Here is a 21910-nt window from a genome sequence, read left to right on the forward strand (position 1 = left end):
CCACAAAATACCACAGCCTGGGTGAGTCTATTTTGAAGAAGTGGTGTTAGAAGAAGTTTAAGTTTAAAAAATTTGGCTCTCAAAAGAAATTTCAATCATTGTACTGTTGATATTTGGCTCTGTTGACTAATGAGTTTGCTGACCACTGGCCTAGAGCCATCTGTGCCATGTCCTCCATACCTTTCCCATAGGGAAGAAGACTCTTGACAATGGGACCGAATGGACCAGAGAGAATCTGAGTGGAAAAGGGAGAATCCTAAGGCTATACTTTGAGTCCTTGGATCTATCCAAACCTGAAGCCAAATCATCCTTTTACTTGGTGACTTATGAGCCAATGTATTCCCCTTGGGCTTAAGCCAATTTGACTTGTTTCTACTGTTTGCAATTGAAGGAGTCTTACATGACAGACAGGTGAAGTGAGTTGACAGTAAAATATTGGAGCGGGGAATCTAAAATCAGGTCTCACTGCTACCAAAGCTCACAGTTAAATACCATTTCCTACTTGTGGGATCAGAGGGGCAAATACTTGTGATTCAGAATGGAGGGGATGAGCAGATGGGAGAAGCTATGGACTTGTACCAAGTAGGGGAACAACAGTGGCCTTAACTCTAGAAAGCCTGACATGAGACTGAGCTTTGAGGGAAACCACTCAGCTCAACCCACTTGGAGAAGTTGCCTCACCTCAGACCCCTAATGCTTGCAAGAGATTCAAGAGGCATGACAACAGGACAATGGCATATTTATTTACAATTGGACCAAAAAAAAGGCATACAGGCATTTTTAATTAAAAATAATAATGATGATGATTAAAAAAGTCAGAAAAATTGATGATGTTTAAATCCTTTATGAGGAGTCCATTTCCCTACTCCCCCCAAAAAGAGAATCGCTTAGGGAAAAAGAAATCCAAGATTTGAATAAACAAGATTCCATTATCATTCTCTACTGCTTGAGTTCCCTTTTCTTCAACCTGATTCTTGGTGGCTGCCACTTGGCACTGTGGAGTCACTGTGAGGCAAGGCTGAGAAGTTCACTGGTTTGATTGGTGGAGCTGGTAGGGGCCGTTCTGAGAATAACCTGGGAGGGGAAGGGGGTAGAGTGTGTTCCTAGCTTAACCAGCATTCTGAGCTTTGTCTTGTGGTGGGAGTCCTAAAGGGGCTGGAGCAAGGGTGAGTGGCTGTTACTTAGACCCTAATCCCAGGGTGGGTGTGGTCTCTTGCAATTTAAGAGAAAGTGACATGCACAGAGTGGGTGGGCAGTGGGGGTGGAGGGAAGACTTGGCCCCAAGAGTGGGTGTTGATAAAGGAGCAGACCTGCCATGTTAGTTACCTCTAACTTGGGGTAACTGGCTCCTTGCCTATTCCTGGGAATTGGGGAAGAAATGACAGAACTTACCTTCCATTTCCTTTTCACCATCAGTTTTCTGGGTGTCCCTCAAAGGAGGTGAGAACTCAAATGGGAGGGGGAGGGGAATGGGTTTGACTAAAAGAGCTGTGCATGGGCACTAAGGCTGGGGGATGTCAGGGAGGGAATGCCTCTCCCCAGCCACCTAAAGGAAGAGATCTGAAGTCTCCAGGCCTTCTTGTGCTCGAAGTGGGGGAAGAGAGACCCCACCACCAGCACACTTTGCAAGAAGAGCAACCCCCTGAGGAAGGGACTGGGAGAAATCCCAAAGGGTGAAGACCCTCAGCCCAGGCACAGACATGGATATACTTGGTTTGGCTTTGGAAATACCTGGCCCTGGATCCAGGATTTCTTGGCACAGAAATAGTTCGCTGCAAGTCTCTTCTCTGCTCCAGCAAATTCCCACTGCTCACTAGTACTTCCAGGGAGTTCCTTGTAGCAACCAAGACTGGACTTGCTCCTGGTGACAAGACGACCCAGAGGCCTGGCTAGAAGCCCTGCCTTGGGCAGCCCCAGGAGAAGGCTGGAGAGGTGAGAAGAGGGAGGGAAAGTGGCTGGTAGAGGCAGGTTGGCACTGAGGATGCATGTCCGGGCTAGAGCTGTGCTTGTCACGGCATCAATAGCGAGGATGGATGGTGAGAGGCTTGGAAACCTCACTGAAGTCCCAGAAGGCCTGGTGTTTCCTTTTCCAGTTAGTCGTGGGGTGGCCAACAGCCCTGAGGAACTGAGGTGGAGACAGTGACCAAAACCCAGTGTCTTGGTGGATTTATCCATGCTGGATCCATTGTTTAAAAAAAAAAAAAAGGAAAAAACCCCTAACCAAAAATAAACCTGAACGGGTTCCAGAGTTCCTACTGAAGGGAACTTTCTTGGTACTGAAGAAAAAATGACCCACAAAAAACCTCATCCCCCACAGAATTGGAATAAGATGATGGAGAAAAATGCAAGATTTATCTACAGGTCCTCCTGCCCCCCACGCAGCCCTGGGATCCAGGAACACTGTGCCAGGAGTTACATTCCAAACAAGCAGGAGTTACTTTATTTTGGGTGCCTGCAGTTCCCCATGCAGGGTGCTTCCTGTCCATGGACGGAGTGGGCATGGCTATGGTCCACCCCCATCAGTCTATCTTCACAGCAGCGTAGATCTTGCGGACAAACATGTAGGCTGCATAGAAGCCGATGGTGCCCGTGAGGAGCCAGAAGGACAGGACCATGAGGGCCGTGTAGCCAAAGTAGAGGAGAGAGGGGATGAACTCGACGATGTCCAGCTGGGGCATTAGCAGGGGAGAAAAAAGAGGGGTGGACGCTTAGTGCCAGCCTGCCATGGCCAACTGTCCCCCACCCGCCCCCCCGCCCCATGATTTCATGGCAAAGCCTGGCAGGAAAAGGGGCTTGCTCCAGATAGGCAGCAAGGGGCAGACAGGGCCCACAGCCACAGTGAACCTTCTTCCATGCTAGGGCCCGTGCATTGCCTTGGATTCTCACGACCACCATGGTAGGTTATTAGCCCATGTTACAGATGGGACACTGAGGGGTTAAACAACACCCACAGTTACACAGCCAAGAAGTAGAAGGAACTGGGATTTGAACCTGGGGCTAGAGTGCTAGGAGTCAAAGGCCCAACTCTATCGACCCAGGCCATTTCTGGCTGGGGTAAGAGGGGCCAGGAGTCTCTCAGGGAAAGGCCTAGGAGCTCACTGGAAGACAGGTGTGACCAGGGGCGAGGACCAGATGCAGTACAAACAGATACAGCTCTGTCGCTTCTTTACCCTCCACAGTTCCCAGAACAGTACAGTGAGACTCCTGAATGGCCGGAGTAGCAGACAGGGAATGGGGGAAGAGAGGTGTTTCAGAGTCCCAGCTTAAGGACCAGAGAGCCACCATATGCCTGCCCCAGCCTCCAGCCCTCTCTTCCTCAGAATGCTTCTGTCACTTTTTAAAATATATATATATATATTTATTGATTTCAGAGAAGAAAGGAGAGGGAGCGATAGAATCATCAATGATGAGAGAGAATCATCCATCAGCTGCCTCCTGCATGCCCCCTACTAGGGATCGAGCCCAAAACCTGGGCATATGCCCTTGACCGGAATTGAACCTGGGACTCTTTAGTCCCAGGCCGATGCTCTATCTACTGAGCCAAACCAGCTAGGGCTACTGTCACTTTTTTAACACCTCACAGAGATTTTATCTTGGAGCATTTTGGACTCCTCTGTAGAGTTTTGAGGCTTGAGCAGGGAGGCCAAGGATCTGTGTTTTGCTGGTATGTGCTAGGCCAAGTGGATCTAATCTGGAACCTTGGTATCAAGATCTGCCCAGATACTAGGTAGGACGTGCATGGGGCCTGCTCTAGGGCTCATGGATAGACACATGGTCACAAAATGCCAGGAGCCCAGAAGAAAACAATAAAGTCACTATTTTGCTTTTGTTTTTCTGTTTTTTAAAGATGTTTTTATTTATTTATTTATTTATTTTAAGAGAAAGAGGAAGGGAGAGGGAGAGAGAAAGAGAAAGATTGGTGTGAGAGAAACATCCATCAGAATTGAATGGATGACCTTCAATTCTGATGCATTGAAGTGCACGGGACAACACTCAACCAACTGAGCCACACCAGCCAAGGACTATTTTTTAAAAATTTTTAATCATCTACCGACATGTTTGGAGAGAGAGAAAGGAAGGGAGGGAGGAAGGGAGAGAGGAGAGAGAGAGAGAGAGAGAGAGAAAGAGAAAGAAACATTCATCAGTTGCCTTCTATATGTGCCCCAACTGGGGATGGAATTGGCAACCCAGGTATGTGCCCTGACCAGGAGTTGAACTGGCAACCTTTCCGTGTTTAGGTCTATGCTAAACCAACTGAGCCTCTCTGGCTGGGCATAAAGTCACTGTTTTGAGACCTTCCTGAGGTCAAACATTCTCAAACTGAAGGTGAAGTCCATGTTCTTAGGCTCCACCCACACCTCTCCTTTTATAGCCTTTCTTGTGGCTGGAGAAAGGATGAGGGTGATGGGAGGTGGAGGCAGGGGACAGGGCAGGGGTAAATCCAGGGGTAAAACCAGGAAAGGGACGAGGCAAAAAGGCAGTACTGGAAGGGTCCTTTGAAATTCAGACAGGCCAAGGCCATCATTTTACAGACAAGGAAGGCTCTGGGGATGGAGGAGGAGGTTTTTAGAACAGAGAAGAAAGAACGAGGCAGAGGAAGGAAGGACAGGAGACTATGATGTGACTCCAGGGGGCCTGGTAGGAGGCTATGATAGTTATGATTTGCTTGCCCAACACTGTCTCCTGTCTTCCTTCTGCCCAGTGTTTTGGAGTACCCACTCCTCACTCTGTGGTCCTGTTGGGCCTGTCATTCCTAGTATAAAACCTAAGCTAGTCAGTGTAAGCCATCCTATTGGACCTGAGGAACAATAAGGGATGGCATGTAACCTGGGCCAATAACAGTTTTCCCTTAGAGATTGATAATATGATGGTAGAAGACAGACTTTCTTTTAGCTATAGGGCTGCAAAGCTGAAAAAAAGGAGCCTCTAGGGCTGCCAAGGGTCAACTTTCTACTTTGTGGAAAGATCCTGCCAGCAGATTGAAGCCAAGCAAACACAATGTACCCGAGTCAGGTGAGCCAGGCTCCCTTTCATTCGCCCACACTTTACCTATGTGGCTCACACAGCATAGACGATCTGAGATGCAGACGAAGCCGTGGCCCGTCCTGACCTTATTGTGAAGGACTGAACTGTACTTGAATGAAGAAGGGAAGGAAGCATCCAGAGACAGGACACCTGAGGTCCTAAATTTGGGTGCTCAAGGCTATTTCATCATTTTCTGTTTTTATCTTTACTAACTCTTTTCATTTATCCTCTTTATCCTTTCACGTTCTTTTTTTCTCTAGCTTCTTGAGGTGAATACTGTTATCATCAGTGTCTCTTTTTACTATTAAAAGCATTGTAAGGTGATATATTTCTTTTAAGTACCCCTTTGGCTATATGTCACAGGTTTTTCATGCAATAGTCTCATGGTTATATATTCTGAAAGCTTTTGTCTTCCAAAAATACAGAACATAGATTCTCTTTCTTAAAAAGATACATGTTCTAGAGCAGAGACAGTTCTATATTGGCATTGGTCCCACTGTTGATGGGAAAGTAAGATTCAGACACTTGAGTTTTCCCCAGCACCCTCTTCTCCACTATCCTGCCCTAAAAGGGCTAAGGGAACTTGTTAACAAAATAAGGGTGGTACCTTGTTAACAAAATAAAAGATGGCATAGACCAGGACGTAGAATGCAGATCCCCCGGAGACTAGGAAATTCCTCCACCACCAGCGGTAATCCTGAGGAGGAAACAGAAGGGTCAGAACTCTTACCCAAGTTTCATAGTTGCCCAAGGAGCTAAAGATTCTGGGTAAGAACAGTAATATTTGGGGCGATGGGAATGTTTTATATCTTGACTGAAATGGTGGTTTCACAACTGTATGCATTTTCAAAGGCACATTGAAAAGGGTGAACTTCCTTGTTTATAAAATATACCTTAATTTTAAAAAATCAACAACAACAAAAGAATAGTAATAACAACTAACATGTCATGAACAAATGCTCCCCATGTGCCAGGTACAATTCTAAGTGATACATGTGAACCAGCCCAGTTTAATCATTGTAGCGGCACTCTGAGTCAGGTCCTACTGCGATCCTTGTTACATTAGGAAAGCACAGAGAGGTTAAGCAACTGCAACCAGAGCTACTAATGAAGGAGCCCACTGAATAAATGGAGGCTCAGAGAGAGGAAGTGATATATCTGCCCAAAACCTCATGGCCAGAAGGGGGAACATGGGAAACCCAGACAGCCTCAGTGACCCATTCAATGTTGGACCCAGGTTCCCCACCCCCAACTCCTGGCCCCATGCCCCTTACCTCTGCACACAGCTGAAAGTACACCATGACGATGCTGATTTGTGAGCAGGACACCACCAGGATGATGAAGACGAGGAATAGGAAGCCAAAGAGGTAATAGAACTGATTCTCCCAGATTGCCTGCAGACATATCACAGCCAGCCTTCAGCTAGCCTGCCTCCACCCAATGGCCCTTTCCCCTGGCTTACCCTGCCTGCTTTCAGGACACTAGCTCTCAGTTAGGACTGGCATACCACTTGTCACCAGGGCAGGAATGGAGATATCATCACAATGCCATCAGGGCCTATGTGCCTGGCATATGGCTCTCACTGGCCCTCCTCCCTGGAGCAGAGGGTGAGCCAGCCTATTCTTGGGGAGTGGCTGGGGCATGGCTGACCCTACGATGGGTGAGCTTTACCCTGAACACTGCAGCTTGTAGAAAGCTGCATCACACACTTGTCAAAAGTATACAGCAGCCCGGCCAACATGGCTCAGTGGTTGAGTGTCAACCTATGAACCAGCAGTCCAGGGTACATGCCCGGGTTGTGGGCTCAATCCCAATGTGGGGCGTGCAGAAGGCAGCAATCAATGATTCTTTCTCATCATTGATGTTTCTGTCTCTCTCTCTCTCCCCCTTCCTCTCTGAAATCAATAAAAATATATTTTTTGAAAAATTACATAGCAGCCACCACAACTCAGGGGTAGCTAACCAAATGGCAGGGAAGCTACAAGCTTCATGGACATCTTCACATATGAACCTATGAAAGTGTGGACTTTTACAGTTAAAGAAGTCAAGGCTCAGTGAGGCTGGTGATTGGCCCAAGGTCACACAAAGAGAATTGAGGTGGCTGCGCTGGCAGGGAACCCATTCTCTGACCCTTTTCCTAGGTAGGGCTGGGTGAGCAAGGGGATCTCAGCAGGGAGGGGCTGGGCCACTCCAGAGCAGCGAATACTTGTCCAGCACTGACTTGGTGCAAGGCACCCTCTGTGCTGGGCATCAAGTTAGGTGAGACAGATTTCAATGGCTGTGAAGAGTTCTACTGCCAATTTTCATTTTCGCATGCCTGGGACAAGAGCAATCGTCATCACAGCCACAGCTACGATTTAACAAGCGTTTCTGTCAAGCATCCTGCCTTTTACAGACATCATATTCCAGCTTCACAATGATCCTGAAAACAGGCCTCATTCCCTCCACTTCCTGAGTCTTTTGAGTAACTTAGGTAAATATGTATAGGAACCCAGAAATCAAAGCAGATGCAACAATATTAAAAATAGTGGTGACTGACTGCAGTTATTCTTTTTTTTTTTTTTTAAATATATTTTATTGATATTTTTTTACAGAGAGGAAGGGAGAGCGATAGAGAGCTAGAAACATCGATGAGAGAGAAACATCGATCAGCTGCCTCCTGCACACCTCCCACTGAGGATGTGCCCGCAACCAAGGTACATGCCCTTGACCGGAATCGAACCCGGGACCTTCAGTCCGCAGGCCGACGCTCTATCCACTGAGCCAAACCGGTTTCGGCCTGCAGTTATTCTTGAAGCAGCTTCTATTCACTGAGTCCTCCCACACTAGACCCTGCACACATGCCGTATCTCATTTGACCTTCCAAGCCATCCTAATAGGAAGGACTGTTATCCTGTCAGGGTGAAAAATGCGGGCTCCAAGAGGTTCAATGGCCCATCTGAAATTTCAGAGGCAGTAAGAGGCAGAGCACCTAAGTGAAGGGGAAGGGACCAGGCTAGCGGCGATAAAGGCTGTGTGGTGTGGAGGGAAGGGGAGCAGACAGCACTACTCACACTGAAGATGAAGAAAAGCTCGATGAACATGGCACCAAAGGGCAGGATCCCAGCCATAAGAATGCTGCAGCAGAACAGGAGGGTTAACACTGGGAGGAGACCCAGCCATTGGAAGCCCAGGCTCCCTCCCTAGCCAACCTGACTGAGAAAGCTTACACGGTGTGGTGATTTTAATTCTTTCAGCATGCTTCTGTACCATTATACCCTTTTGAGAGGTAAGCCGGTGGGCATCATTCTCTCTTGTTTTATAGATGGGGAAACTGAAGTACAGAGAGGCGGGCTGACTTGCTTAAGGTCTAAGCAATGGTTTTAACCTGTGTCACCGCACCTTTCCACCCCTCCCCCAACCTGGTTCCTAGGCCAACACCAAATCTGGCTATAATTCGGTCCTCTTTATCTTAGAGCGAAGCTAAGTTTTCATGAAGTCTACTAGGCCCAGCTGAGCTGCAAAACACCAGTCACAGTATCCTTGGGGGGAGGCACCTTCTTCCATGTTCTCCTAAGAAGAGCAGTGTTAACCTCACCCATTCCAGAAGGCCCTGCTGGAGACTCACCCCACAAATCGGTTCATGTACCACCGCTGTTCAGGGATCTGCCGGGGAATCTGATTGGTGCGCACAGGGTTGTCATATGGCTGCTTTCTGAAGCCGAAGTAGTAGCCCAGGTAGACGAGGGGCAGGGAGATCCCGAACCACATGCACAGCAGGGCCACCATAGTGGGGAAGGGCACCTGAGGACACACCACCATGAGGCCCCATAAGGCCCTGATGCCCAGGCTGGAGACTGTGCAAAGGGAAGGGGACCTTCTGGGGTCTCAGGGAAAGAGGGTGTGTACAGCAGGGCCACCATCATGGGGAAGGTCCTACAGACACATCCCAGAGGGCTCCTGGCCAGAAGCTCTGGAGCTGACCCCAGCCCTAGGGAAAAGTGGAGTGCACATGGTAAACCCACTTGGGCTATGAAGACGGAACCACAGCATCCCAGAGCTTGTCATTCAGGGAGGAAGTGGGGAAAGAACAGGGACGGAGGAAACTGAGGACATGAATGAAAGATGAAGAGGCCAGAATGAAGGGACATTATGTGTTTGGTATGTTAAGTGAAGGAAAAAAAGGGGGGCGGGGAAGGACACTGCACAAATAGTGTGTTCCCTATTTTGTCAAAATAGAACCCTACAATATACTACTAATTAAATGAGGCAGGTTATAAAACTGTATGTCTAGCACTCCATTTTACTAAAAATACCCAATATTTATATGTGTAAGTGCCTAGAAAGACCTATATCAAAAAGTTATTAGTACTTCCTCAGCTGGGATATGGAGGATGAAAACGGATTTTTCACTTTCTTCTTTATCCTCTTCTCCAAAGTATTATGTTTTGATAAGAATTATGCAAAAAGAGCCCTGGCTGTTGTGGCTCAGTTGGTTGGGTGTTGTCCCATGCACCATTGATCGGGTTGCGCGGTTGATCCCAGGTTGAGGGAGGGTGTGCTGGAGGCAGCCGATTGATGCCTTGTTCTCACGGATGTCTCTCTCTCTCTCTCTTTCTCTCCCTCTCCATTCCTCTCTCTTTAAAAATTAATAAAAGGTATTTTTAAAAATCAATTAAAAAAAGAATCATGCAAAAAGAAAGTAATATATGTCAACTATTTAAAACAGAACTTATTCCAAAGTAAGCATCTTAGAAATGTTTGCTATTATTATTTTATAATTTTTAAATTATATTCTTCGATTTTAAATAAATCTAAAAAGAGGGAAAAGACTGAAAAAATACATAGTAAAGATCTACATAGTATTTATCTCTGGGTGGTTGGATTCTGGGTTATTTCTGACTTCTTTAACTTCTCTGTACTTTCCAAATTTTCTACAATGAGTGTTTGTAATGAGCAGTTGGTTATTGGGAGAAAAAATGTTGAGAGAGAGAGAAGGAACACAGGTATAAAAAAGAGGAAGTTTGAGGAAGAGCACCACTGTTCTTCCTGGGCAGCTTCCTGGACTACTGGAAAGAAACCAGTCCTCCGGCACCCTGGACTGGAAGCCTCACCCAAGGACCTTTAGTGAGCACCTGCAGGAGGAGGGGAGGTGGCTCTACCTGCTGTGGCTGAGAGTGCAAATGCCTGCCTACCTCTACCACAGTCCTGCTAGTGGATCAAGACCCCATCTCCCAACCCTCAACTGAGTTCACAATCCTACTCAATGAGTCCTGGGCAGCTGCTAGAAACAACGGGGGCTGGCAGGATCCCCCTCTGAGGATAGAACAACCTGCAGGGGAGGAAAGCCTTGTTTTGGGACACTGACCTAATAAACTCACACAAAGCAGCTTTCCCTTGGTTGAGACAAAGGGGAACTCCCCTGTTGGCCCCTGGACTATGGACACCTCCCTATAGAGAAGTAAGTTTTGGTCAGCTATCTGAAAAAGCCCACAGGAAGGCCAGGGCCCAGGCAAAAACATGGGCAGGGCTGGGGAAACCCCAGCTAGCCCTCAGCCCCTAGAGCTGGAAATAGAACTTTGTGAAGACTCAGAAAAGGGAAGGGAAGAGCAGGAAGTGACTTACGGGAGTAGAGCTGAGCACAGCTGCCCAACCCCCCCTTGCTGGGGAGGGCACTTACCGCTCCTGATGAGTGCTTTCCCCAGATGAAGCAATTCAATACGAAACAAATGCCGAAAACCACGCCAGGGTACAGTGTCGCTGTCTGGAAGCAAGAGGAGCCAGGTTGGGGAGCTTCATCTAGGGAGCTCCTACCTGTCCCAGTGGGACCCCCAGACTATAGGTTCTCAGCCCCTCCATGTCCTCTAGGACTCAAGAATCATTCCCCCCAGAAAGCACTTCCTGATTCCCAGACTAGGCAGGACTCATGTTCTTTGTCCTCTTAGATTCCTGAACAGCCCCTTCCTTGTCCTCATACCAGTTTGTAATTCCATATTGTTGTAACCTAATCAGTGTCTGCCTATACCATAGGCTGAGGAGGAGTGTGCCCTCCTGTTCACTGATGTAATCCTAGCACTTAGAACACAGCAGCTGCTCAATAAACATTTGTTGAATAAAGAATGAATAGCCCTGGCTGGTTTGGCTCAGTGGATAGAGTGTTGGTCTGCAGACTGAAGGGTCCCAAGTTAGATCCCATTCAAGGGCACATGCCAGGTAGCGGGCTCAATCCCCAGTAGGGGGTGTGCAGGAGGCAGCTGATCAATGATTTGTACGCTCTCTCTCTCTCTTTCTTTCTCTCCCTCCCTCCGTCCCTCCCTCTTTCTCTCTGAAATCAATAAAAAAATTTTTTTAAATAAATGAATAAAACTTTTACAAAATGTATATGTCTAGCTCAACCAGTGTGGTTCAGTGATTGAGTGCTGACCTATGGACCAGGAGGTCATGGTTTCAGGCTCGATCCCCAGTAAGGGGGCGTGCAGGAGCGCAATCAATGTTGCGCTCACATCAATGTTTCTTTCTCCCTTCCCCTCTCTCTCTAAAAAAAAAAAGTCAACAAACTATTCTTTAAAAAAAATTTAAAGGATGAGGTGAGTGAGAGGGTGGTGTACCTAGGCAGAGGTGATGGCAGAAGCTGGAGGAGAAATAAGCAATCATATACCCGCACTGCTCATCTGCAAACACGTTAGAACATCAGGGAAGGCTCAGAAAGTCACAGGGAGACCAGGGAGGCCTCACAGATAGTCAAGGGTGGAGGCCAGAGGCAAAGATGCCTAAACTTGGGCAAGAAACCTGGAGATGGAGATAGGAGGGAACTCATGGACTATTTGGCAGGAAAACCCTCAACACTTGATATTTGAGGAGAAGGTGGTCACCAGGGTGAATGGTGTTGCCACCAGATGCAAGGAATGGGTTTGGGGGAAGACAGACTGGGTTTGGTGTGAGACCCACTGAGGGAGATCCTGGAGGGTATCTGGTGGGAGACCTCACCAGGGGACAAGAGGGCAGGGTTTTACGCTTCTGTAGATCACACAGTATCTTAAGAAAAACACTTGATGTTACTAAGAATTCTGGACCTTTTCTGATCCTTCTAGAATAATCATCACAGCTCTTCTATACTCAGGTTTACTGTGTGCCAGGGTGTGGCAGCCAGAGCTCTGAGACAATCTGAGTTCCCCTCCCCCCTGGCTTTCTGTGTGATTTCAGAATGCTGGGATTAAAGGCTTCTCCGAGTTTGACACCAAGGCTCTTCCTGGTCCCCTAAAGACCTCATTAGCTCTGGAAGAAGGGCTCAGGGCTCCCTTGGAGGTAGAGTTGGCTCCTAGGCATCCTTCAATTTCTATGTCCTGGTGGAGGACAGAAGCTGTCCTCACTGAAGGGGAACAAAGGACCAAAGTCTGGAAAACAGACTAATGGTGACAAGGGGCCTGGCTTCTTCTGCCTCTCTGCACCAGTGGGCAGGGTGTACTACTCCCCGCAGCCCTGACCAGTGTTTGCCCTTAAACTTTTACACTTACGCTTGATGGCTAAATTAAATTATTCTGAATCCTCTTGCTTGAGACATCAGACTAAGTAGGCTAAAAATCACCTAAATTCAATCCTCTCATTTTATATGGCAACTAAGGTTCTAGGTTCTGCTGCACCTGTGGGTACGAGCCCAACATTCCTGACCCTCAGGATATACTCTTCCTGCTCCATCATGCTGCTGCTCAGCCTCTGGCCCTAAAACCTTCCCAGGGCCTGCTGACACTGCTCCTGAGGAAACCAGGATGAAACTTCTTAGTTATCCACCAACACCAGGAGGAGGTTGAGGACACTTACACAGAAGGCTCCTTTCTTCCACCGATGGCCTTTTAGAGTGCGGTACAGACGGCCGGCGGAAAATCCACCGAAAACTCTGTGGGAAACAGCAGGGATCCACACCAAGGGACCTATTAGCTGGAGCGCAGCTGGCGTGTGCCAGCCCCCGGAGCCCGCTCAGACACACCTACCCCATGAACATGAAGAGGAAGCAGGCAGTGGTCATGAGAGCTCCCCGGCTGGAGGGCGACAGCATCCCAAGCATGGCCACAACTATGGAGGGAGTGGACGGAGGAGAGAGAAAGTCAGTGACTGATGGATGGCCAGGCTCCAACCCCCATCCCAGGCTGGCTGACAGGGACTTGGGCAGATGGAGCAAGATAGTATACTCCCTTCCTCTTTACTTAGCTGGGCTTCAGAGGGCGGGCGGCAGCTTTCAGCCCACAGGGTACTTGCAACCAACCAGGCATTGAGCTGAGAACATTATGAATGCTAGCCACTAAATCCGCCTTATCAATCCTGTGAGGTGGAGGCTAGTTTCCCAATTTCTTAGCTGGGGAAACTGAGGCTCACAGAAGTTAAGATCACAAAGCTTGTCCACGGTCACAAAGCTTGGAGTTGAGATATAAATTTAGGCAGATTAGTTGCCAAGAGCTTAGATCTTAAAAGTTCTCATCACAAGAAAAAAAAAGAACCATGAGAGGTGATAGATATTAAATATTAACTAAACTTATTGTGGTGATCATTTCACAACACATACACATGTCAAATCATTATGTCATACATCTTAAACTATAATGTTTTATGTCAATTAAAAGATGGATAGCCCTGGCCGGTGTGGCTCAGTTGGTTGGGGGTCATCCTGTGCACCAAAAGGTTGCCAGTTTGATTTCCGGTCAGGGCATACTTTGGGTTTTTGGGCTTAATCCCCGGTAGGGTTGTGTAGGAGGCAGCCAATCGATGTTCACTCTGACATCGATGTTTCTCTTTTTCTCTCTCTCCCGCTCCATTCCTCTCTCTAAAAGAAAAAAAAAGCTGGATAAAATCTTAAAATTTTTTTTAGGCAGATTGACTTCAGAACTGTCTATAACTACTATATATTAGTTTTTGGGAGGTTATTTTTGAAAAAAAAAAAAAAAATCTGATTCCAGCCCTCATTTTGGTGCTGACTTGGTAAATCACTTCATGCCTGACTGCAAAAGGAGGCCAACCTCAGAGCACTGACATAGTGGACGTGGTGGGCTATAAACAGTGCTGAAAAGCTCTGACGAGCATCAAATTACCAGGGCCTGGGGTTGAGAGGACCTAGCCTTTCTGCTGGGATGGACAGCTCCATCTGGCCCAGAGATGCTGACATGCCTTTTTCTCCAGGAAGAAAAACCTACCCTTCTCTCAGACTCAGCCCATGCTGCTCTGGTGACAGCCTCCCACACCAGGCCCACTCACAGATGACGATGAGGATCATACAGAAGAGTTGAATGCCTGAGCCCAAAAGGGAGCTGAGGATCATGGGGTACTGGGGTGGCCTGAAGACGTCACCGTGCACCAACTTCCACCCCGACTCTTCCATGGTGTCTTCCTACAGCAAAGGGCCAGAAAGTGAGGCTGCGTCTTTGGCTCTGGTATAGGTAGCTCCTGTAGGGATCACCCCCAAGGACCCACTCTGACTAGGGATGAGGGTCCCTCAAGTGTCAATCAGGTCCACTCTGACACAGGAGTGTAAGTGACATAATACAGTGCTTCCCAGAGAAATGTCACAGGGTATAAGGAGGACACAAACATAAAGCCTACAGTTACACAAAGAGAAAATCTCCCTAAATTCCACAAACCTTATGCATGGAAAAATAATGTAATCATCAACATACAAAAATGTGAACTGTGATAATTTTTGGGTGGTGAGATTTAGAAGCAATTAATTTTTTAATGATTATAAAAATAATATGTGCTCTGACTTGTATAATAAAGATGTTTAAAAAAATTTGGCATATGGCATGATAATCAAATGATCAAAAAGCCCTGGCTGGCTTGGCTCAGTGGTTAGAGCCAAAGAGTTGAGGGTTTGATTCTGGTCAAGGGCATGAACCTGGGTTGCAGGTTTGATCCCTGGCCCAAGTCAGGGAGCAGGAGGCAACCAATCAATGCGTCTCTCTCACATAGGTGTTTCTTTCTCCCCTCCTTTCCACGCTCTCTGAAAATCAATGGAGAAAATATATGAAGATTAAAAAAAAAAAAGTGATGTGTACTATAGAAAAATTATTAAAAATCTAGAAAAACTGAACAAAAGATATAAAACTCATACTCAGACTTAAAAAGATACAGAAAATAAAATGATTTATACATTTAATGATACCAGTTTTGATATATTTCCTTTAATCCTTTATGTATCTGTGTATATATACATATAATTTGAAATTGGGATCATAGTATATTTACTGTGTACTTGCTATTTTCAGTTGATGTTTGTGAACATTTCCTCATGCCGATAAATATTCTTAGCAGTATTATTTTAATGTCTATATACATTTTTCATTGTACAGCTATACCATAATATGACCAATCCATCATTATGGAACAGTAGGCAATGTCCAGTTTATTTAAATTATAAATAAAGCTGCAATAAATATTTCTAAACTAGGTCTTTGTATTTCTGATGCTTTCTTTAGGAAAATTCTAAAAGAACTACTGGATCAAAACAAGTCAATTATTTTATAGTATTATATGTTCTGTAATATATGTTCTTCCAATTACTTTTCAGAAAACTACCAATTTACATTGGCATGGGTGGTACATGAAGGTGCCTATCTCACGTTAACCTTGCCAAAAATTAGTTTTATGGAAACAAAAATATGTGCTATCTTGAAGGACCTAACTGTTTCTCATGATTGTTTGAATCTGTGCTTTTGGGGAGTATCTCTCAGGTGAAAGCAGTTTTTTCACATGTTAACTAGCTATGTACAGTTCCTTGTCTGTAAATTCTTTGTTCATTATCACATTAAAGATTTTAGATTTTTTTAAAAGAGATTTTATACCAGTTTTTTAACTGTATCATCTTTTTTTGGTTTAAAAAATTTTAAAGTCAAATCATCAAGTTTTTCCCCTGTGATTTCTTCCATTGCTTTTATGCTTAGAAATCAGAGTCTATCCCCATCATTTTGGGTCATAAACATTTTTTTGCTTTTCACTATTTTTAAGGCTTACTCTATAAATGATCACACACACACACACACACACACACACACACACACACACACACACACACACAAAAACACACACACACACACACCCCTTTTGGTCTGGCAGGCTACTCTGCCTTCCCTCTCCAACTCCATCCCTCCCCAGCCAAGACCTCGTACAATGTCATCCTCTTTGTTATAGTTGGCAATGTCCTTCCGGAGGGTCCGAATGATAATCATGCTCAGGATGCCTGAAACAAATAGGAGAGGAAGTTGTCAGCATTGCCAACCAAGTCTTCTGTGCTGCATGCCTTCCTGGGATTGGTGTTTCACTGAGGGATGACTGGCATGTGTGGCTTCCTCCAGTGAGAAGTGGCTATGCAGCTGCCTCAGGTCCTCTTTTGGGTATAGCTCCACCCCAGGTATTCGGGCAGGAGTGAACAGAGGGCCACCCCCCAGACAAGGGAAGGAAAGAGCTGCTGGGATAGATATGGGCAGAAAGGCACCCCAGCTACTCCATGGCCTGGTTCTACCAGCTTCTCCAGCCTCACCTCCTCCCAAGGCTCCCCTCTTCTCACTCAGCCCTGGTTCTGTTTTTTTTTTTTTTTTAATCCGGAACTTGAACTCACGACCCTTTAATCAATGGGCCAATGGTCTAAACACTGAGGAAACCCATTCAGGGCTCGCCCCTGGTTCTTTGCTGCTTTTATCACTTCACACTGCATTGCTCTCTCACCTCCATGCCTTTACGTAGGCTATCCTCTACCCTGAAAATTCCATTCTGCCCAGATTAACTCCTACTCACGCTAGTATAGTGGTTAAGACAATAGGTTGTATGACCTTGAACTAACTTAACTCACAGGACTTTGAGAACTGAGATGCTTATAAGCACAGTAGATGGGTCCTGGGTTATATTAAACAGTAGCTAGCATTATTTTTACTTCTCATATAATATTAAAATGATGTTTCATTTCACCTCTGCCCACCACTCTGCCCCCTGCTTACTACCCTCTTGCCATCTGGTTTCTCGCCAGGCTTGTCCCATTGCAGGCTGCTGGACCAGCCTTTCCCTAGTTCTTCCAATGGTGACTCATTCAGAGAGGTATTCTCTAAAGTAGCCTTCACCTTTTCCTTACAGCTGTGTATATGATCACCTTGTTTATCTGCTTCATGTCACTGATTACTATTTCTTTGCTTTTTTGTCTCTTCCACCACCAGAATATAGACTCTGAGGCCAGAGACTGGGTTGGGTTTGCTCACCACCATATCCCCAGCACATGGCACAGCACCTGCACAGAATGTGCAACAAAGTCTTACTGACGGAATGTATGCATGAGATGTATCCATCCCCTCTAGGAGCTCTCCAGAGTAGGGATCAAATCTTGTTCACCTTGGTATACCTGATGCCTAGCAGAGCCCTGAGGCCCATTTTTGATCCATGCTTGGCCCCAAGAACACCCCAGAAGTCCCCCTTAAGTGATGTGATGCCTCAGCCCCTTATCCCTCACCTCCTTGTCCTCTCAACCCTCGACCTATAGATCTCTCACCTGATAGGAAGAAGACCACAACAACGGAGTTAATGATAGAAAACCAGTGGATCTGCACATCACTCATGGTCAGGTAAGTGTCCCAGCGAGAGGCCCATTTGATGTCACTTTCCTGGTGGGGGGAGTAAGCACTTAAGAGTCAAGCCTCCTACTAAACAACTCCTGCCCAGACCAGAACCCTCCTCCCCTGTTGTGGGCTTCAGCCCCTTCTCACCTCCCAGTGTACAGAGTAGGTGAAGTACAGCTGATTTTCCTTGGTGGGATCAATTTCTTGGGGCGAGGAGTTGGTACCCTCAGGCAGAGTGCATGAACTCTTCTCATCTACTTTGAGGTCTGTGAGAGATAGAGACTCAGTCTGTTTCTGTGGGGGCCATTGCTACTACCCAAGGGCTGTCTGGGGGGTGCCTTCAGAAGCTACCTGAGGGGATGGCATGCTGCTGGGACCCAGGTCTGAGTGGAGGCTGGAAGAATAGCTCTCACCTTCCAAAGGGCCTTAGGTGTGTGTGTGGAGAGGTCTGAGCCCCTCATTTAATCAATCAACCTTAACTTCACGAAATTCAAACATTCATTTACTCCTTCAATCAGTCCTATTCACATGCAAAACAACATGGGCTCAGTCTATCATATGTTTACTCATTCACTTAGTCCCCAAAGTTCTGGTACTTTAGTAATCCACTCAGATGCCTCTTTCATTCATCCTGTTATCTACCCATTTAATCAACCAAAAAACATATCACAAGTACCTACTATATCCCAGGTATTGTGCTGGAGATAAAATGATGAGAAAAGGAGATAGGTCTCTAACCTCCAACAGGCAATGGGGGACAGATGATGTCAAAATAATCAGATATAAATGTCCAGCTGTGCTCAGGACACAAAGGAGAGGCAGTATGGCGTTCGGAAAGTACAGGATGTTTTATTTGAGGCCTCTGTGTATGATTTTGTTTGAAAATTAGGTTCCACATCTTAAAAATAAAACAAACCAACAATTCCTCAACCGCCCTGAAACCCAGCCCTACTGTGGACAAAAGGCCAGGTCTCCTAAATTAAAGAGTGCTCTGTGCTAATAAGCAAGGTGAGACTGGACCAGGTCTGCTGAGCTTGGGCCAATTTTAGTCTAGACCACTCACTCACACAGAAGACAAGAAATACAGAAACTGGTTGCCTGATAGCTGTCTCTACACTGCCCCTTTCCCTTCAACCTAGAGGGAGCTGGCTGGTTCTTATGAGAGGCACGGGCAAGCCCGAAGCTTCTGCTTCCTCATATATAATCAAATATATCTGGGGGTTGCCAGAGGTGGTAAACCTGTAAGGTGCCAGGCCAGGACACAACAGATGCCAGCTCTCCCCTTGTCCCCTACCTTCTCTAATGGGAATGCAGTGACCCTACCGTGGCTTGGCCCATATGCTACATTGGGGCCTTTTAGCTATTTCAGGAATCAAGTGTGAGAAAACCCAGGAGTAAAAGCCTAGGCCCATCCACCAGCCCTGCCCCTCTGGTCACACCTCCCCACTCACCCTCCAGCCTGATGCTCTGGGGAATCACCTCGAAGCGGACGACACGGTATGTGTGCTCCTGGTCCTCTTCCAAGTCCTCTCGGTGGTAGTAAAGGATGAAGGAGAGGTGATTGTGCAGGTAGATCTAAAACAGACCAACAGAGAAAACAAAATAACTAATAGCTAAGAAACAACCAGAAAATCACTCTGAGGGACTACCCTAGGTATTAGGTCACTCCCCTTGTCCAATAGACCAGCTATCCCAACCTTCCCAAAACACTGCTCTCAGAGCTCTCCTATGCTCAGAAACCCTCCAGGGATCCCTAGGGTTTAAGACAAAAGCCCATCGCTAAGGCTGATTGTCACCATCTTCTAAGACACATTAGATCACCTTAACTCCCCGAACTCCTCCTTGCCCCATGAACAGTCTCCACTCTGCAGCTCTGTTCATGTCATTCACTCCAATCAGAATGCTGCCCCTGATTCCACTGAGCTCAAGCCTACCTGTTTTTTAAGGCCCACCTCCTCAGTGACAATCTCAAAGCTCCCTCTGAACGGCTTTGGCATTAACCGTCATGGCAGTGGCACATGGTCAGAAAGGTATGGGACTTAGGATTCCGGGTATTAAACTGTCAGTCTTTTCCCAATTAGGATAAAAGCCCTTTGAGGACAGGGACTGTACCTCAAAAGAAATGTTTTTGTCCTCAAAATTTTTTTTAGAAACTGAGGTTTTTAGCGACTATGCCTTCCACCTCCTGGGTAGCATCTGCAAGAGCCTTGCCCAAGAGCACCTGGAGGAATCTGCCTCAGTCAGCCCCAGAGCTAAATATTTCCTCCTCCTCAGAGGTCCCAAGTGCTCGTGACTTTGGGTTGTGGCTTCTCCAGCCCTTTGAGCACACCAAGACACTCTACCTTGTTGACATCCGTGAAGCCAAGCCGGTAGCCGTGTTCAAACTGCACATCTTTTTCCTTCTTCTTGTCATCGCCGTCGCGGTTGGAGTAGAGCTCCAGCCGGGTGGCCACAGGCAGGTTGTCGGCAATGCTGGAAACCCAAGGCCCCGCTCAGTCCCTCTGAACCGCCTCTCCCATCAGTGCCCTCCCCAATGTGAATTCGAGGATGGCAGGCAGCAGAGGACGACTTACAGGTGGACATAGTAGTCCTCTGTGATCCGCTCCGCCACGAGCCGGCTCTCTTTCACGGACAGGGTCACTGGTTTGTTGGACTCACTGCACAGAACCTCACACTTCTTTTCGCTATTCATGAGAACCTGGAAAGGGGTGTTGACAATCCGGTCCCCTCTCAGCACCTCTCCTGCCGTAAGAGAGACAGATGGAGCTCAGAGCTTCAGCCCTGAGGCTGCTGAGGTCAGCAGAGCCACGGAGACCCAGGGCTGACTTGCAGGGCTGTCATCAGTTCTGCAGCCTGGCACTCCATACTCTACCCGACCTATTCAGGCTCGGCTTACCCCTCCACTCCTACCCATTGCCCTCTCCTCCCCCTTTGTGCTCTAGCACCATCAGACTTTTCAGAGCTCATTGAATATGCCATTTCATTCAACGCCTTTGGGCCTCAGGTCGCCTTTGGGCCTCAGGTCGTTTCCTTTGCCTCGGAGGGCTATTGCCTGCCCCAGGTTTTTGTGAAACTCCTCCTCACACTTCCAGCTCAGCTTCTATTTCACCCTTGGGAAGCCCTTCCTGACCTCTTCACTTCCTCCTCTGATTTCCCTCTGTACTGAGGCAGCATCATACAGTGGTGAGGAGAGAAGGCTGCCTGCTACTGAATGCTGGCTCTGCCACTTACTCACTTAGCAGCTTTGGCAAGTCATTTAACCTCACTGAGCCTCACTTTCCTCATTTATAAAACGAGGATAATAATAGCACCCACTTCAGAGGGTTACAGTGAGAAACAAAGTACCAGTCACAGAGTAGGCAGGCAACAAATACTATTTTCATCATCAGAATAACCTCTGCACCTTTTATGTCAATGATGTGACTTTGCACAGTGTTGACATATTATGTTTCTGACTCCCTTGACTATGAGTTCTTCAAAGGCAGACAGTGTTTCCTATTTATCTGTGTCTTCAGATCCTGATTCAGGCTAGGAGGAAAGTGGAATAAAATCCAGCACTTGAAATTTTTAGCCAAAATATCTTTTTACTTAATAAACTGGCACGCCCCTTGCATGCCTGCCTCAGAGTAACCTGCTACCAGATGTCATGCAGCAGGCACCAAGCAGTTAGAGATTGACAACTAAATTCAATGGTGCTTTCGTTTTGAGTCATTCTAATAATAACAATGCTACTGTGATGATGTGAAACTGGGACAAGCCAAAGGAGACTGACCAAACCAACAGGCAGGACTGACTCCTGAACACACACTTGGTCTAGCATTTGCCTACCAGTGTGGACCTATGTGATGTGACACTCTCTGCCTAGTCATTTATTCGCTTATTCATTCATTCCCAAAACATGTACCGGGTTCTGGCTATCTCCTAGACCCTAAAGATACAATGCTGAATGGACATACACATGAAGCTTATGGTCTAATGGGAATGCAGACTTTGATTACATGAGAATATATTGTTCAACAAGAGGAACTTGCTCTAGACAAGTGATGCTTGAAATGAGCTATAAAGGAAGAGAGAAGTGTTAACTAGCAAACAGATAGGGGAAGAATGTTCTAGACAGAAGGAACGGTATGTGCAAAGGTCCCTTGAGGGTGGGGGAAGCATGGTAAAACTGAGAGGCCTGTGCAGTTTTGATGCAGAGAGCAACTTGAGGTGAGCTGGAGAGCTGGGGCTGGAGCTGGATCTCAGGGGGTGCGGGCCACACTGGAAGTTTAAACTTTATCCAGAAGGCAAAAAAAGCCAATGGAAGGTTTCTATGAATAGAG

The 21910-nt window shown here is 46.8% G+C and overlaps 1 protein-coding gene across 9 annotated transcripts in view; it reads right to left on the minus strand.

Annotated features, from left to right (window-relative positions):
* Positions 1 to 722: 722 nt before the first annotated feature.
* TM9SF4 (transmembrane 9 superfamily member 4) overlaps positions 723 to 21910 on the minus strand; it is a gene marked incomplete at its 5' end in the record, with an annotated part of 50553 nt that continues 29365 nt past the window's right edge. For 2 of the 9 annotated variants that reach the window (XR_013961361.1, XR_013961364.1), the window contains 16 exons: positions 723 to 1074; positions 1732 to 2669; positions 5633 to 5722; positions 6300 to 6419; positions 8079 to 8142; positions 8633 to 8808; positions 10685 to 10768; positions 12823 to 12898; positions 12993 to 13074; positions 14248 to 14380; positions 16155 to 16225; positions 17522 to 17633; positions 17736 to 17854; positions 19040 to 19163; positions 19931 to 20060; positions 20162 to 20330. Coding sequence is in view for 5 of the 9 variants with exons in the window: in XM_080683132.1 (XP_080539258.1) it covers positions 2520 to 2669; positions 5633 to 5722; positions 6300 to 6419; positions 8079 to 8142; positions 8633 to 8808; positions 10685 to 10768; positions 12823 to 12898; positions 12993 to 13074; positions 14248 to 14380; positions 16155 to 16225; positions 17522 to 17633; positions 17736 to 17854; positions 19040 to 19163; positions 19931 to 20060; positions 20162 to 20330 (1700 nt within the window). Of the gene's footprint in view, positions 2670 to 5632; positions 5723 to 6299; positions 6420 to 8078; positions 8143 to 8632; positions 8809 to 10684; positions 10769 to 12822; positions 12899 to 12992; positions 13075 to 14247; positions 14381 to 16154; positions 16226 to 17521; positions 17634 to 17735; positions 17855 to 19039; positions 19164 to 19930; positions 20061 to 20161; positions 20331 to 21910 lie in introns of all 9 variants that reach the window. The other 7 variants (XR_013961362.1, XR_013961363.1, XM_080683132.1 and 4 more) reach the window with 4 other exon arrangements.

Source organism: Plecotus auritus, assembly GCF_963455305.1.
Source record: "Plecotus auritus genome assembly, chromosome: 8".
Classification (NCBI taxonomy): Eukaryota; Metazoa; Chordata; class Mammalia; order Chiroptera; family Vespertilionidae; genus Plecotus; species Plecotus auritus.